We start from the raw sequence: 14,921 nt of genomic DNA, 5'->3' as shown, positions 1-14,921 counted from the left end.
AGAAGTCTGGTTTACTTTGAAGAGCTGGTTTACTTTTTTCCACCTTTCATTTTTCTCTTTTCCCCTTTTTGAAGCCAGATATTACAGACTAAAACATTCAAAACAACCGCATAGGTGGGGAAAAATAGAAACTGACTGAATGCCCAGAAAGAGCTCAGAAAAGACCTAAGAAGTCCTTAAATTTATACCTTGGGCTGAACCTCAGCATAGTCTACAACAATCAGAAAAACAAAAACAGAAATTAAAAACAGCAATCACTGAGAAAGAAAATCTGATTTCCAGAGCTACATTTTGATTCAGATGTTCAGTGTTCAACAAAGAAATTAGAAGTCATACAAGGAAACAGGAAAAGTATGGCAAATTCAAATGAAGAAACTTGTATAAATTCAAAATACAGTGTATAATTTTAGTATATTCAGTGTAATCTCCATGGTATCCACAAAAGAAATGAGAAAATAATTTAAACATTTTACTACAAAAAATAAATTGACTAGGCACAAAAGTAGACAGTATAATAGTAAATGAGGAATAAAAAAAACTGTAAGCATAGAGAAGACAAATCAAAATGACAGATGTTCCTCTTTATCATTAATTTAAATGTCAATGGATTAAACTCTGTGGTTAGAATGAAGAAATTGGCAGAATGGATAAAAATATCTGACCCAACTCTATATGCTGTCTACAAGAGACTCACTTGGGATCCAAACTGGTTGAAAGTGAAAGGATAGAAAAAGATACTCCAAGCAAATAATAACAAAATAGAGTAAATGTGACTATATTCATACCAGACAAAATAGACTTTGAATCAAAAGTCTACAGGAGACAAAGAAGGACTTTATATATAAATAAAAGTTTCAATACAGCAAGAAGAGAAAACAATTACAAACATTTACTTACCTAATGGTAGGCCATCAAAGTATATGAAACAAAAATTAACAGACTAGGAGGGAGAAATAGCAGAAATAGAAGGGAGAAACAGGAGGGAGAAATAACAGAATAGGAGGGAGAAATCATAGGTGGGAGATTTTAATATACCACTCATAATAATGAATTAAGTAACCAGAGAGAAGATGAGGAGGGAGACAGGGGACTTATGTATCACAGTAAACCAACTAGATCTAATGGACATATGCAAAACACTCTATCAAATAACAACAGCATACACATTCTTCTCTAATGCATATGGAACATTTCCCAGGATAGTCTATAGGTTAGGCCACAAAATAAGTCATGATAGATTTTAAAGACATATATCGTACAAAGTATGTTCTCTAACCACAGCAGGGTGAAGTCAGAAATCAGTAACAGAAGGAAAACTGGAAAATCCACAAATTTGTAGACATCAAAGAACACACTTCTAAAAAACCAGTGGATCAAAGAAATCACAAGGGAAATTAGAAAATACTTGGAGACAAACAGAAATGAAAACAATATACCAAACTTATGGGATGCAGTAAAAGTGTTTAAGAGAAAATTTATAGCTATATATGCTTACATCAAAAAATAAAAGAAAGATCTAAAATCAGCAATCTAACTTTACAACTTAAGGAACTAGAAAAAGAAAAAATAAACCCAAAGCTTTAAGAAAGAAGGAAATAATAAAGATTAGAGCAGAGATAAATGAAATAGAGAATAGAAAAATAGGGAAAATCAAGAAAACCAGACATTGGTTCTTTGGAAAGTTCTACAAGTTGACTAACTTTCAGCTAGATGGACCAAGAAAAAAGAAGATACAGCTTACTAAAATCAGAAATGAAAGTGGGACATTACTAGTGACTACAGAAATAAAAAAAAATAAGAGTACTATGAACAACTGTATGCCAAAAAAAATTGGATAACCTTGATGAAATAGACAAATTTCTAAAAAACACAAAATGTATTAAGACTAAATAAATAGGTATTTAGAAAATCTGAGAAAACCTATAACTAGTAAGGAGATCAAATCAGTAATCAAAAATTTCTAGACAAAAAAAAAAAATCCATGGACATGATGGCTTCACTACTGTAGTCAATCAAACATTTAAAGAACTAATACAAGTCCTTCTCAAACTTTTCAAAAAACCAAAGAAGAGGGAGCACTTCCTAACTCATTCTATGGGGCCAGTACAACTCTGATTGGGGAGTGGGAAGCCAGACAAAGGCACTACAAGAAATGAAAGCTACAGACTAATAACTCTTATGAATATTGATGCAAAAATACTCCACAAAATACTAGAAAATGTAACTGAACAGCACATTAAAAAGATTATGCATTATAACCAAATGGGATTTATTCTTAGAATGCAAGGATAGTTCAACATACAAACACCAATCATGTAATACATCACATTAAGAGAATGAAGGGGGAAAAACAAGTGAGTTGATTACCTCACTTGACACAGAAAAAGCATTTGACATAATTCAACATACTTTCATGATTAAAAAAATTCAAAAAACAAGGAATAGAAGGAAAGTACTACAACACAATATAAACCATATATGAAAAACCCACAGCGAACATCATACCTAGTAGTGAAAGACCAAAGTTTTTCCTCTACATCAGGAATGAGGCAAGGATGCCCATTTTCTAAAAAGATTTATTTAGTTAGTTAGTTATTTGACAGACAGAGATCACAACTAGGCAGAGAGGCAGGCAGAGAGAGAGGGGGAAGCATGCTCCCTGCAGAGCAGAGAGCCCGATGCGGGGCTCAATCTTAGGACCCCGAGATCATGACCTGAGCTGAAGGCAGAGGCTTTAACCCACTGAGACACCCAGGTGCCCCAAGGATGCCCAATTTTGCCACTTCTATTCAACATAATGCTGGAATCTCTAGTCAGAGAAATTAGACAAGAAAAAGAAAGAAAAGATATCTAAACTAGAAGGAAGTAATAAAATTATCTCTGTTTGCAGATGATATGTACTTAGATGCAGAAATCCCTGAAGATTGCACCCACAAAAATTGTTAGAACTAATAAATGAATTCACCAAAGTAGCAGGATACAATATTAACATACAAAAATCCATTGCATTTTCATACAAAAACAATGAACAATACGAAAAAGAAAGCACAAAAACAATTCCATTTACAATAATGTAAAAAAGAAGAAAATATTTAGGAATTACTTAACCAAAGAGGTGAAAGACTTGTACAGTGAAAACTACAAAACACTGCTGAAATAAATAAGACACAAAGAAATGGAAACATGTCCCATGTTCATGGATTAGAAAACTTAATATTGCTAAAATGTCAATACTACCCAAACAACCTACAGATTCAATGAAATCTCTGTCAAAATTCCAATGACGTTTTTTTGCAGAGATAGAAAACCCATCCTGAAATTTGTATGGGAACCCAAATAGCCAAAAATAACTTGAAAAAGAACAAAACTGGAGGACTCATGTTTCCTAATTTCAAAACTAACTGCAAAAAAGAAAAAAAATAAGTAACAAAACAGTGGGTGGTATAAGGACAGACATATAAATCAGTAGAATAGAATAGAGAGCCCAGAAATAAACACTTACATATATGGTCAAGTGATTTTAACCATTCAAAGGGGAAAGGACACTCTTCTCAACAAATGGTGCTGGGAAAACTGGATATTCACAGGCAAAAGAATGAAGTCAGACCCTCACCTCACATAATATATAAAATTTAAGTTAAAATGGGTCAAAGACCTAAAGATAAGACCTAAAACAAGAAAACATAAGACAATAGCTTCATGATATTGGATTTGGCAATAGTTTCTTGGATAGGATCAAAGGCCAGGTAGCAAAAGAAGGAATAGGTAAATGGACTTGTTGGAAATTTAAAAACTTTGTGCACCCATAGTATCCAATATCTCTAAAGAATTTATCAAACTCAACCCCCAAAAAACAAATAATCCAGTCAAGAAATGGGCAAAAGACATAAACAGACATTTCTCCAAAGAAGACATACAAATGGCCAACAGGCACATGAAAAAATGCTCAACATCACTTGACATCAGGACAATACAAATCAAAACCACAATCAGATAGCACCTCACACTAGTCAGAATGGCTTAAATTAGCAATAAAGGAAATGACAGATGTTGGTGAGGATACAGAGAAAGGGGAACCCTCCTACACTGTTGGTGGGAATGCAAGCTGGTGTAGCCATCTGGAACATAGCATGGAGTCTCCTCAAGAAGTTAAAAAGAGAGCTACTCTATGATCCAACAATTGCACTACTGGGTATTTGCCCCCAAAATATAAATGTAGTGATCTGAACGGCACCTGCACCCCAATGTTTATAGCAGCAATGTCCACAGCAGACAAAACTACAGGAAGAGCCCAGATATCCATTGACCTATGAATGGATAAAGAAAGTGATATATATATATATATATATATATATATATATATATATGTATTTGTAATTGATATATATATATAAATGTGATATTATATGTATATTATTTACAATGGACTATTACTCAACCATCAAAAAGAATGAAATCTTGCCATTTACAATGATGTGGATGGAACTAGAAGGTATTATGCTAAGCGAAATAAGTCAATCAAAGAAAGACAATTATATGATTTTACTCATATGTGGAATTTAAGAAACAAAACAGAGGATCATAAGGGAAAGGAGGGGAAAATAAAGTAAGATGGAATCAGAGAGGGAGACAAACCATAAGACACTCTTAACTCTAGGAAACAAACTGAGGGTTGTTGGAGGGGAGGTGAGTAGGGGGATGGAGTAACTGGGTGATGGACATTAAAAGGACACATAATGTAATGAGCACTGGGTGTTATACACACCTGGTGAATCACTGAATTCTACCTCTGAAACTAATAATACAGTATATGTGAATTAATTGAATTAAAATAAATTAAATTTTTAAAAATGTGTGCACCCAAAGACAATGCAAAGAATAGGAGAAAATATTTATAAATTATGTATCTGATAAGGGATATATAGAGAGCTCCTAAAATTCAACAACAACAACAACAAATTTTTTAAAAGGGCAAAGGACTTGAATAGCATTTCTCCAAAGAGGATATACATATGACCAAGAAGCACATAAAAAGATGGTCAATTTCACTAATCATTGGGTAAATGCAAATCAAAATGATAAGGAGATACCACCTCACACCCATTATTATGGCTACTATAAAAAAAGAGAGAGAAAACAAGTGTTGTCGATGTGGAGAAATTGGAACCCTGTACACTGTTGGTGGGGAGATAACAAGGGGCCGCTTCTAGGAAAATAGCATGGAGGCCCCTCAGGCAATTAAATGTGGAGTTACCATATGACCCAGCAATTCCACTTCTGGGTATATACCCAAAGGAGCTGAAAAAGCAGGATGTCTAAGAGATACGTGCACACCCATGTTCACAGCAGCATTGTTCACAATAGCTAAAACGTGTTAGCAACCCGAGAGGCCATCAAGAGATGAATGGATAAGCAAAATGGGGTCCATTCATACAGTGGGTATTAGTCAGCCTGGGAAGGAAAGGAAACTCTGACATAGGCTACAATGTGGGTGAGCCCTGAGGAGATTATGCTGAGTGAAAGAAGCCAGTCACAAAAGGACCAGTTATGAATGATTCCACTTGCAGAGTACCCGGAGTAGTAAAAACCAATGAGTTATAAAGCAGGGGATGGTCGTCGTGTTGCGGAGGGCAGAACAGGGAGTCACTTAATAAGTGCAGAGTTTCAGTTCTACCAGACAAAAAGAGCTCTGGAGAGGATGGTCACAAAACACTGTGAACGTGTTGATATCACTGAACCATACAAAAACGATGAAGACAGCAAAATTTATCTGACATGCATTTCACTATAATAACAAAAATTGGGGGAAAAAAAGTTAAGCATAAAATTAGCCTATGCCCCAGCAACTCCACTCCTAGGTACACACACCCAGGAGAACTGAAAACACGTTCACACAAAAACTTATTCACACATGTTTCCCTTGGCATTATATTTAATAACCAAAGCCTTAAATATCCATCAGCAGATTAAGGGTTAAATACTGTGGTATGTGTATACCTATTCACTCATAAGAAGGAAAGGAGTACTGACCCAGGTTGTACTGACATGTACATGACATGTACCTGACATGGCTGGACCTCGTAACATTACTCAGTGAGAGAAACCAAACTCAAAAGTCCATCTATTGTTTGATGCCATTTACATGAAACAGCCAAAATGGGCAAATCCATAGAGACAGAATCTAATGGTTGCCCAAGGCTGAGGGACACAGCAACAGAGTCCCTGGGAAAGTGGGGAGTGACTGCTAATGGCTAATATTCTGGAATTATATAGAAGTCATATTGCACAACTTTTACAGACAGTGAATACCACTGAATTGTGTACTTTAAAAAAGTGAAATTTTATGGAATGAGAATTAGATCTCAATGAAAATAAATAAAAATACTGGTCATAAAAAAAGAATATATGCAAGGACATTTTATGTAAGTCTAGCTTACAAATTCAGTCAATGGCTAGCATAATATATTCCTGAGTTCATAAGACTATGGCTTATTCACAAGAATATCTTCAAGAATTCAGGATCATATGGGAAGAGAATATATTCATAAGATGGATGAACATATCCATGAACCTTGGCTTTCAACAAAATGAAGAGTCTTCAAAATGCTGCCAAGAATATATTCATCAAAAAGATTCAGGCGTTTTCTTTAAGATGTGTTTTTGACGAAGAAATAAACCTGGAAAATTTGATAAGCTGAAAATTTGGTTAAGTGTTGGCAAACTGACCCTGAGTAGTGGTTCTCATATTTTGGCATGCGTGAATGAAAACATAATTACCTGGCCCCACACGCAGAGGTTCTAGCCCGGTAGGGCTGGAGTGGGGCCCAAGAATCTGCATTTCTAACAGCTCCCAGGTCATGCTCATGCTGTTGGCCCAGGATTGCACTTCTAGAACCACTGTATTAGAGCCAGGCCTGGCAGAGGCTGGTCAAAGGAATGAATAAGCGACAGATGGATTGGCCTAGCCTTGGCTTCCAGAACCTTCTGTGTGCATCTGAAGCCTACTGTCTAGGGACTCCTGGCAATGCCTCTGGCAGCCTCAAGCACCACCACCCCCAACTCGGAGGGAGGCAGCCAGCCTTCAGAAACACCAGCCCTTGTATGGGGACTCTCATTTCCTGCTCAGGCTACAGCCTGCAGGAAAATGGATCCCAAACCAGACCTCAGGGGCTGGTGGGTGGAGGGTCAGAGGGAACAGGCACAAGAGGGAGGCCCTATTTATAGAGTAACTATGGCTAGTGATTACAGGGCTGGGCCACACCACCCACTCCACCCTTCCCACCACACAGATCAGAAGAACCTACAGTCTAGTGGGATGGGCAGGGTGGCCATGGAAGGGGACAGATGGGTCTAGGAGGGTCAGAAGGGGATTGTCTTGAAGATCCCTGGAGCCAGCCCTCCACTCTGGGAAGCTGGTGGTTTGGCTCTGAGGGCAGGGTGGCCCCAAAGAGGCATTCCCCAACCTCCACTCTGGTTGCCCCTAGCCTCTCTTGGCTTGTGTCTTCCACCCTGCAGCCCCTCCATGAGGCTTCAGGTCCCAGGCTCCCTGCCAAGGGCACCAATGAGCAGACAAGCCAGGGAGAGCCAGGCAGCAGGCCCAGTCTCACAGCCAGGGAGGAGCCTGCGCCCACCCAGGGCAGCCACAGGCAAAACCACAATGGGGTTCTATGGGGTTCTTCTTTGAAAAAGGAAACAAAAATAGAGAAGGTTATGGAAGGGGCTGGGTGCAGGGACAGGGTGGTGGAAGGGAGGTGGGAGGGACTAGGGGGTGCCAAAGATGCAGACAGAGAAAGAGACAGAGCTACACACAGTGATGGGGACAGAGGCTGGCAGAAGGAGAAACAGGGAGATCATAGTCGTAGAACAGCTCAAAGTGAACCAGCTGGGGCCGAAGGGGAGGAAGCAATGTGGGGTGAGCTGCCCACAGTCTGGGAAAGCCCAGTGCCCATGCCCAGAGGGCTCCAGGCCATGGAAACCAGGCAGCACCAGCCTCATGAGCAGACCACAGTCCCAGTCTAGGAGACCAGTGGGAAGACCAACCCAACACCCTGCAGGGCCCACTGTGTGTGGGCAGGAAGCCCCTAAGAGAGCATGGCAGCTGGCAAAAGAGGCAGTGTTTCAGCAGGGTCAGGGAGCCAGGGAAGAGGCAGCTGGGGCACAGCCCTGGGCTCAGCCAGCAGCTGGCACTGTGCTCGGCGCTTTGCAGACATTGACACACTTACTCCTATCAGGTAGAAACTATTATTATCTGCGTTTGACAGATAGGGAAACTGAGGTTCAAAGAGGAAAAGAAACATGCCTGAGGCCTCAGAGCAAGTAAAGCCCAGGAATAGGATCTCACCCCAGACCAGAGCACATGTACGCATCAGAGGGCATATCTCTTGGGCACCCATTCTGCCCAGTGCACAGCCTGGTCCATCCTCACAAAACCTACAGGTAAGTAGCTGAGCCACCACAGAGGGAAACGGAAAGCAGAAACCCAGTACATGGCCCTTTGCACACTCACCCCTAAGGAAAGGCTTTGGCTGCCCCTTGGAGCCGGGCAGGGTGCAAGTCATTCTGTGGGCGACTTGAAACTTCACTCTTTTGGGGGAAGATACTGTTTGGTGATTCCCAGTCCAGTGAGCAAAGATTACAACATGTGGTTTCTGGTTAATAAGTTCTAGCTGCGCATAGTGTTGCAAGACCAGACAGGCAGGGACAGCCAGGCCCAAACAGCACCGACAGGCCCTGGGGACCTTGCTGGGGGAGTAGGAGGGAGGGTTTCCCCAGCCCATTCAGTCCCCTGGGTGACCTGGGACTTCAGGGCTGACCTGGATGTCTCTGGGTCAGGGACATTCCCTCTGGTAATCAGGCCCGTGGAGGAACACATTAACAAGACCTTCAAAAATTAAAAAAAAAAAATCCTACTTCCCCCCACCCCCCGAAGAAAAGTAGAGATCTCTTCACTTGTATTTAAAATTCAGACTCAATATTTTGAACTCCATAAACCACCTGGAATGGAACCCCTGGTCTGTCCAGATGATCTTGGGTATAATCTCATCACCTCTGCCTTCAGAATGATCAGGAACCATCCCTGTCCCCCAAACCCTTCACTGTAGTCAGCTCAGGGCAGCAAGCCCCTTTGGCTATGTCCAGGACAATCACTAGAATCTCCTCATTCAGCTTCTTATTTCTCTTCCTCCTACCTTGGTTATTTTAAAACCCACATGGCATCCTACTTGTTAACAATAAATTCCTGTTCCTTCCCAGAGGCCCTCCTGGTGTACCTCCCACCTTCCACTTACCCCCAGCTCCAGCCACACTGGTCTTTCTGCCAAGCAATGAATACAATTAGGTGAGCTCCCACCTCAGGACCATTGCACTGTTCCTTGGCTGGGATGCTCCTCCAAGAGCCCTTATACTTTAAACACTTCATGTTCAGATTTCAAATCTGAAGTCTCTGGAAAGAGGGTCTCTCCAGTGAGCCGCACTCCACACCAGGATCTCTCCATTTCTCCTTTTAATTTATTCATGGCACTTATTACCACTGAAATAATGAGGTTATTTCTGGCTGCCTCTTCAGAAGGTCAGCTTTGTATGGGGACTGTCTCGATTTCTTGCAGCTCACCTAAGGTCAGTGAATATTTACATAAAGACTGATAGCCGCTTACGGCCATAGGGAGAGTACCTCATTTCCTGGTATGCCATTCAAGGCCACCCATTAACACCCAATTTATAGTACCTTTCTGGCTTCCACCCCACCCCCTCTTCTCATGAACCCAGAGCTCCACCCACAGCACAGCTCTTAGCACACCGGGACTTTTCCCTCCTCCATGCTTTTGTCTGTCCCATTCTCTCTGCCCCAAATTCCCCTTCCTCATTTTCCCACCTGGTGAACTCCTATGCAGGCTTCAAAGTCCAACCCAGATATTCCTGCCTTGCAGAGTGGGAAGCATAAAGGTTAGGGATTTAGACTAGGATTTAAATCCTATCCCCCACACATACTAGCTGAGTGACCTTGAGCAAGTTACTTTCCTGCTCCTGATCTTAGTCTCTTTCTCTGCAAAATGGGATTACTAATGCTTACTCTAGTGGGCCATCGGTCTTGCCAGCTAGCCTTTTCTCATGGCACTCTCCAGAGGCCTGACAGGTGCCTCTGAGCCCTAGCCGTCTCTGAGAATGGACAGCAGCTTGGTGAGCATCTATTTATTTGGCTGCCAGCAGCCACTCCCCTCCTTTGGTTAGCCCACTTGATTTCCCTCTAGGAAGGAACCTGCTTACCTTCCATCCACATGTTTCTGATAAGCATCCTTCTCCCACAGCAGCTGGGATAGACATGTGACCAGGCCTACCCAATCAGAGCATTCCATCCCCTTCTGCCACAGCAATTGGTTCAGAGGTCGACACCAGGTGACCCAATTCCGGCCAATATGACACATCCTTGAGACTCTGCCTGGCATTGTCAGTAAAAGAGCCCTCCCTTTGGACTGAGGGAGCTAAAAGTGAGGCAACCATAGAGAAAAGCCAAACCCAGAGCTGGAGACATGGTTTCAGCCCCTGGATCCACCCATTCTTGAATGCAGCCACATCTGGCTTAAGTGGGCAGGAGTTGAGATGTCCGCACTGAGACACTATCCTCTGGGTGGCTCCCAGTCTCTGGTTCCTCACTTGCCGTTGAGGGCCGAAGAGCCATGACTGAGAAAGGAGCATGCAGAGTCCCGGACTGGGGCCCCGCTGTGCAAGGGAGAGGAGGGAGAGTCTATGGGATGGGGTCCTGCAGGGGGCTCAGTGAGAGGCAGGGGACATGGGGCACCAGGCGGGTGGGGGTGGTGTAGAGGGCAAGATGCCTGCTCTAGCCTCCTTTGGCTACCCCACAGAGATCCCTGGCTTTTGCACTGAGGGGCTGCTGCTGGGTCCTCAGCTCCAAGCCTCACTGACCCACCTGAGCCCTGGCACCCCAGTTCCCTGACTCCCCAGTACTCATTGGGCATTTCTGCATTTATTCTGTGTAGAACCAAAATACCGTTTTTTCATTAAAAGCAATGGCTGCCTCTGGGACTACTATGTTGCCTCGCTGCAGGGGCACCCTATCAGAGACCCTGTATTTAGTCTGTACAGTTGTCTCTGTGGCCTGAGTCCCCAGGTGCTGTGGTGCCTGAGAAGGAAGGGCATGGAGAGGGAGGAGGAGGGAGAGCCAAGGTCCCCACCTGAGCTTCCTGAGTCCTTCCCCATCTGGAGACTTTACGGGAAGGATGGTAGGGGAGAAGAACTCTGTGAGCACACATCAGCCTTGGACCTCAGACAGGGAGCACTGGACCCCAAGAGAAGAGCTGTGGCCGGAAGAAAGGAAGGCTGCAGTCCAGCCTGGAAGGAAGGGACGGGCTCCACTGGGAATAAGCACCCCCCCACCTCAACCTCTTTGCTACTCTCCCTTCCCTGCCCCCAACCCCAGGTCTCCCGGAAGTGGACAGAGTCTCCTCCCAACATCAAGGAAGATGCTCCACTCCTGCAAACCTAGAAAGTGGGTCCAGACCCTCCCCGTGCCACCGCTGTGAACCAGAGGTAGGAGATTTAAGGGGGTGCATGGAGACTCTCCCTGTGGGTGCCTCTGGGGACAGAGGATGCAAACTGGCAATTTGGATTTTTAATATAAAAAATGTAAGGTCTGCACAGGCAGGGGTATTAATAAGTTTGGCTCCCAGCCCTAGAAAGGCACCTCGCAGGAGCATGTGCCCAGCAAATATGTGGTCCACAGAGTTACATCGCTATGCCCAGGCAGGGACACAGAGGAAGCAAGGGGTAGAAGGGGACAAGAGGGGACAGTGGAGGTGCCCCTGGGACCCTGGTGTGAGGGTGGGTGTTGAGGGCAGTGGCATCCTGGGCAGCTGTCCCACCTTGCCCCCAGCATCTTCCTCATTCCCCAGGACCCTGTGACTGGGCACTAGATCAGCATTGGTAGATTCCTGGGGGCGGAGAGGGTACCAGGTTGGGCTGCTCCAGACTTCTCCTCTAGTAAATGGGCTCCAGGCCTATAGTGGCAGCCTCTCAGGGGTCCCCTGTCCAATGTGTGGCAACACCTTCTGCTTTGGAGAAGGAGGGGACCGCACCAGACCTGCCTGCCTGGAGTAAGGTGCTGACACTCTCCCTGTGCCTTGGAGCCCTATCCCCAGGCCAGAGACTCACTCCTTCCCCACCCCACTCCCCACCCTGCCTTCAACCCCTTCCAACTTGGAACACAGCTTCAGGGACATGCTCAGAGATGCCGAGGATCCTACTGAGGCCATTTTCAGAGTCCCTGGACAGAAGGATCCACCTCCAGCTGGTTGGCAGAAGACCTTTCCACCCAGCAGTCTGCCCTTGGCATCTGCCTGGTGCCTGTGGGCTCAACATTAGCACACCCTCACTGGCTTCTGAGCTCAGGGGGTTTAGCTCATGGCTGGGGGTGGCGGGGGGGGCGGACAGCAGGGGTGGTTGGGTAGGTTGGTTTGATTAACCTTCTTTTGTCATGGCCAAGGTGTTCAAATAACAGGGAAGCCCAGTGGGCACATGTCCCAAGCAAAGACTGGGGGTGGGGTTCATAAGTCCCTTTCTCTAGCTCCTGCTCTCCTAGGTCTTGCAGGAGAGGGTTAGAAGGAGAAGGAACAAAGCGCAGAGAGTGACCAGTGCCTTGGCTCATTTCTCTTTTCTCAAACCTGGGTAGAGGAGGTAGCAGAAGAGATATGTCCCAGGAGGGGAGACCCATACAACCCAGAGATACAGACACGCAGATGCCTACTGAATTGTACCTACTCCTTTGTAGATACCCCTTAGACACACCCCCATAACAGGACCCGCACGCTCTGGCCTTTTCTCTCTCTCACACCCCACCCCGGGGGCTGAGCTCTGGGGGCTGGGAGTCCAGGCCCTGAGTAAACATTTGTCCCTGAATGACTGGGTGGACAGAAACTATTCTATGGTCACAGACCCTGGGATCACAGCCCACACGGTGCTAGGGGACACGCTGCTCAGCTAGGACACAGGAGCACCTGCCGCGAATCTGGAGCACCACTCTCAGATGGCCAGCCTGCTCTCAGAAAGGGGGTGGTGGTAGAAACTGTCTAGAGATTCCTTCCACGGGCTTGGAGAGGGCTCCAGATCTGGGCAGCTGAGTCCAGACATGGGGGAAACAGTGCGAGTAGCAGGGTGACTGGGTGAACACTAGGGAGGACTCTCCAAGGGGTACTCACCTGGACCTCAGCTATACCCTGGCCTCCAGCCCGGAGGCAGGCATGGGGGTTTGAGGGAAAGCAGGAGAAGGAAGCCCCTCACCCCAGGAGATGAAGGGAGCACAATGTTACCCCTAATCATGACAGCTGACCCTAATCATGAGTCCTAAACATGACCAGCCACTTTCTGTGTGCTGTCTCCCTAACTCCTTTAACTTCATCTCCCCAGAAGCCCCATAAGGAAGAACTTGAGCACTCCATGTGATAGATGGGAGTACTGAGGACCTGGGAGGAGAGGGACTAGGTCATCCAGCAAGTAAGGCTGTGGAATGACCTTTATTCACTAATCTAGACCCAGCCGGGGGGGGGGGTGAGTGTCCCCCCAAAATAGATTCCTCAGTCTCATCTTTTGGGCCACCTTGACCCCATGGCCCACAGTCCCTGCCTACCCTGGGGGGCGTGGTTATCTACTTCCTGGGACCCTGTCTGGGAGTCACCAAAGATGGGGCTCTGAGGATTCTCACAGCCCACACAGGGTAGGGGCAGGGAGTAGAGACTGACCCCCTACCCACCCGTCCCTGCTCCCTACCCCAACACACTCACACCCAGGAAGGGCAAATAGCCCCAGAGACGGGAACACACTGCTGACTAGGCATCTCAGCCCCCAGGCAGACTGTGTAGCCTGTGGGTTAGCCATCCACACCTGTCCCTCACTCTCTCTGGCCTTAGTTTCCCACTTTTTTTTTTTTTTAAGATTTTATTTATTTGACAGACAGAGATCACAAGTAGAGGGAGAGGCAGGCAGAGAGAGAGAGAGAGAGAAGCAGGCTCCCTGCTGAGCAGAGAGGCTGATGTGGAACTCCATCCCAGGACCCTGAGATCATGACCTGAGCCGAAGGCAGCGGCTTAACCCACTGAGCCACCCAGGCGCCCCTAGTTTCTCACTTTTAAGTGGGGAGGAGACAAAGTGAAGTAAGACTCAGCGCACACCTGACCCAAAGCAGCTACTTTGCACTGCGGACTCATGACAAGCTGCCTCAGTTACTCCAACTAGACCATGCAATGTGTGCGGAGGAGCCCCAAGTCCTTACCCCTGCGGACTTGGGGGCGGAGCAGGGTGCTCCAGGCAGCGGTGACTGTGACACAGAGGGACCACCTTCAGGACCAAGTAGCCCCAAGCTTCTCCAACCCACCCAAGCTTATGCCAAGGGACTTCGGGGCGCCAAGGGGTGTTGGGGTAAGGTAAATGAGGCTGTGTTCCTGGCCCAATGCCCTCGGCCACCCACAACTGACCCCGGTCCCTGCGCACAGGCTATGAGGCCCCAAAGGATCACGTCTCTTGGTCGTTGAGAGACCGACTCCCCAGGGGCCCAACACCCTTTTGGGGAGCTGGGCCATGGGCGGGGGTGCCTAGTGCCTTTCTGCACCCACTCACCCCCTCCTCGCCACCCCCCACTTCACCCGCCCTCCCCCAAGACCGGGAGGACACGGCAGGTGCCCCCAGTGTAGGGGCCTGACGGGCACTCACCCGGGCTCAGGGCGCGGGGCGCGGCGCCCAGGAGTAGGAGCGCGGCACCCAGACACGCGGCGGCCAGGGCGCGCCGCGGCCAGCAGCGCCTCCCCATGCTGTGCAGGGCCGGCGGGGCTGCAGTCCGCCCTGCCAGGCAAGGGCAACAGTGCCCGGCCGGGACCCGCCCCGGGACCCGCCCCGCCGGGTCCCGCCCGCCCGGCGGC

At 46.3% G+C, this 14,921-nt stretch overlaps 1 protein-coding gene across 3 annotated transcripts in view; it reads right to left on the bottom strand.

Annotated features, from left to right (window-relative positions):
- Window positions 1-14,921, bottom strand: part of CHST13 (carbohydrate sulfotransferase 13) — a 282,606-nt gene that overhangs the window by 12,909 nt on the left and 254,776 nt on the right. The window contains exon 2 of one of the 3 annotated variants that reach the window (XM_082746838.1): window positions 14,716-14,826. The exons of 1 other annotated variant lie outside the window; for it this stretch is intronic. In XM_082746838.1, the coding sequence (XP_082602964.1) occupies window positions 14,716-14,812 (97 nt within the window). In that variant the 5' untranslated portion in view covers window positions 14,813-14,826. Of the gene's footprint in view, window positions 1-10,263; window positions 10,283-14,715; window positions 14,827-14,921 lie in introns of those variants that run through there. One more of the 3 variants, XM_082746839.1, reaches the window with a different exon arrangement.

This window comes from Mustela nivalis (assembly GCF_964662115.1).
Source record: "Mustela nivalis genome assembly, chromosome: 1".
NCBI lineage: Eukaryota > Metazoa > Chordata > Mammalia > Carnivora > Mustelidae > Mustela > Mustela nivalis.
Note: the sequence above shows the minus strand (reverse complement) of the source record. Positions and strands in the feature narration are given on the sequence as shown.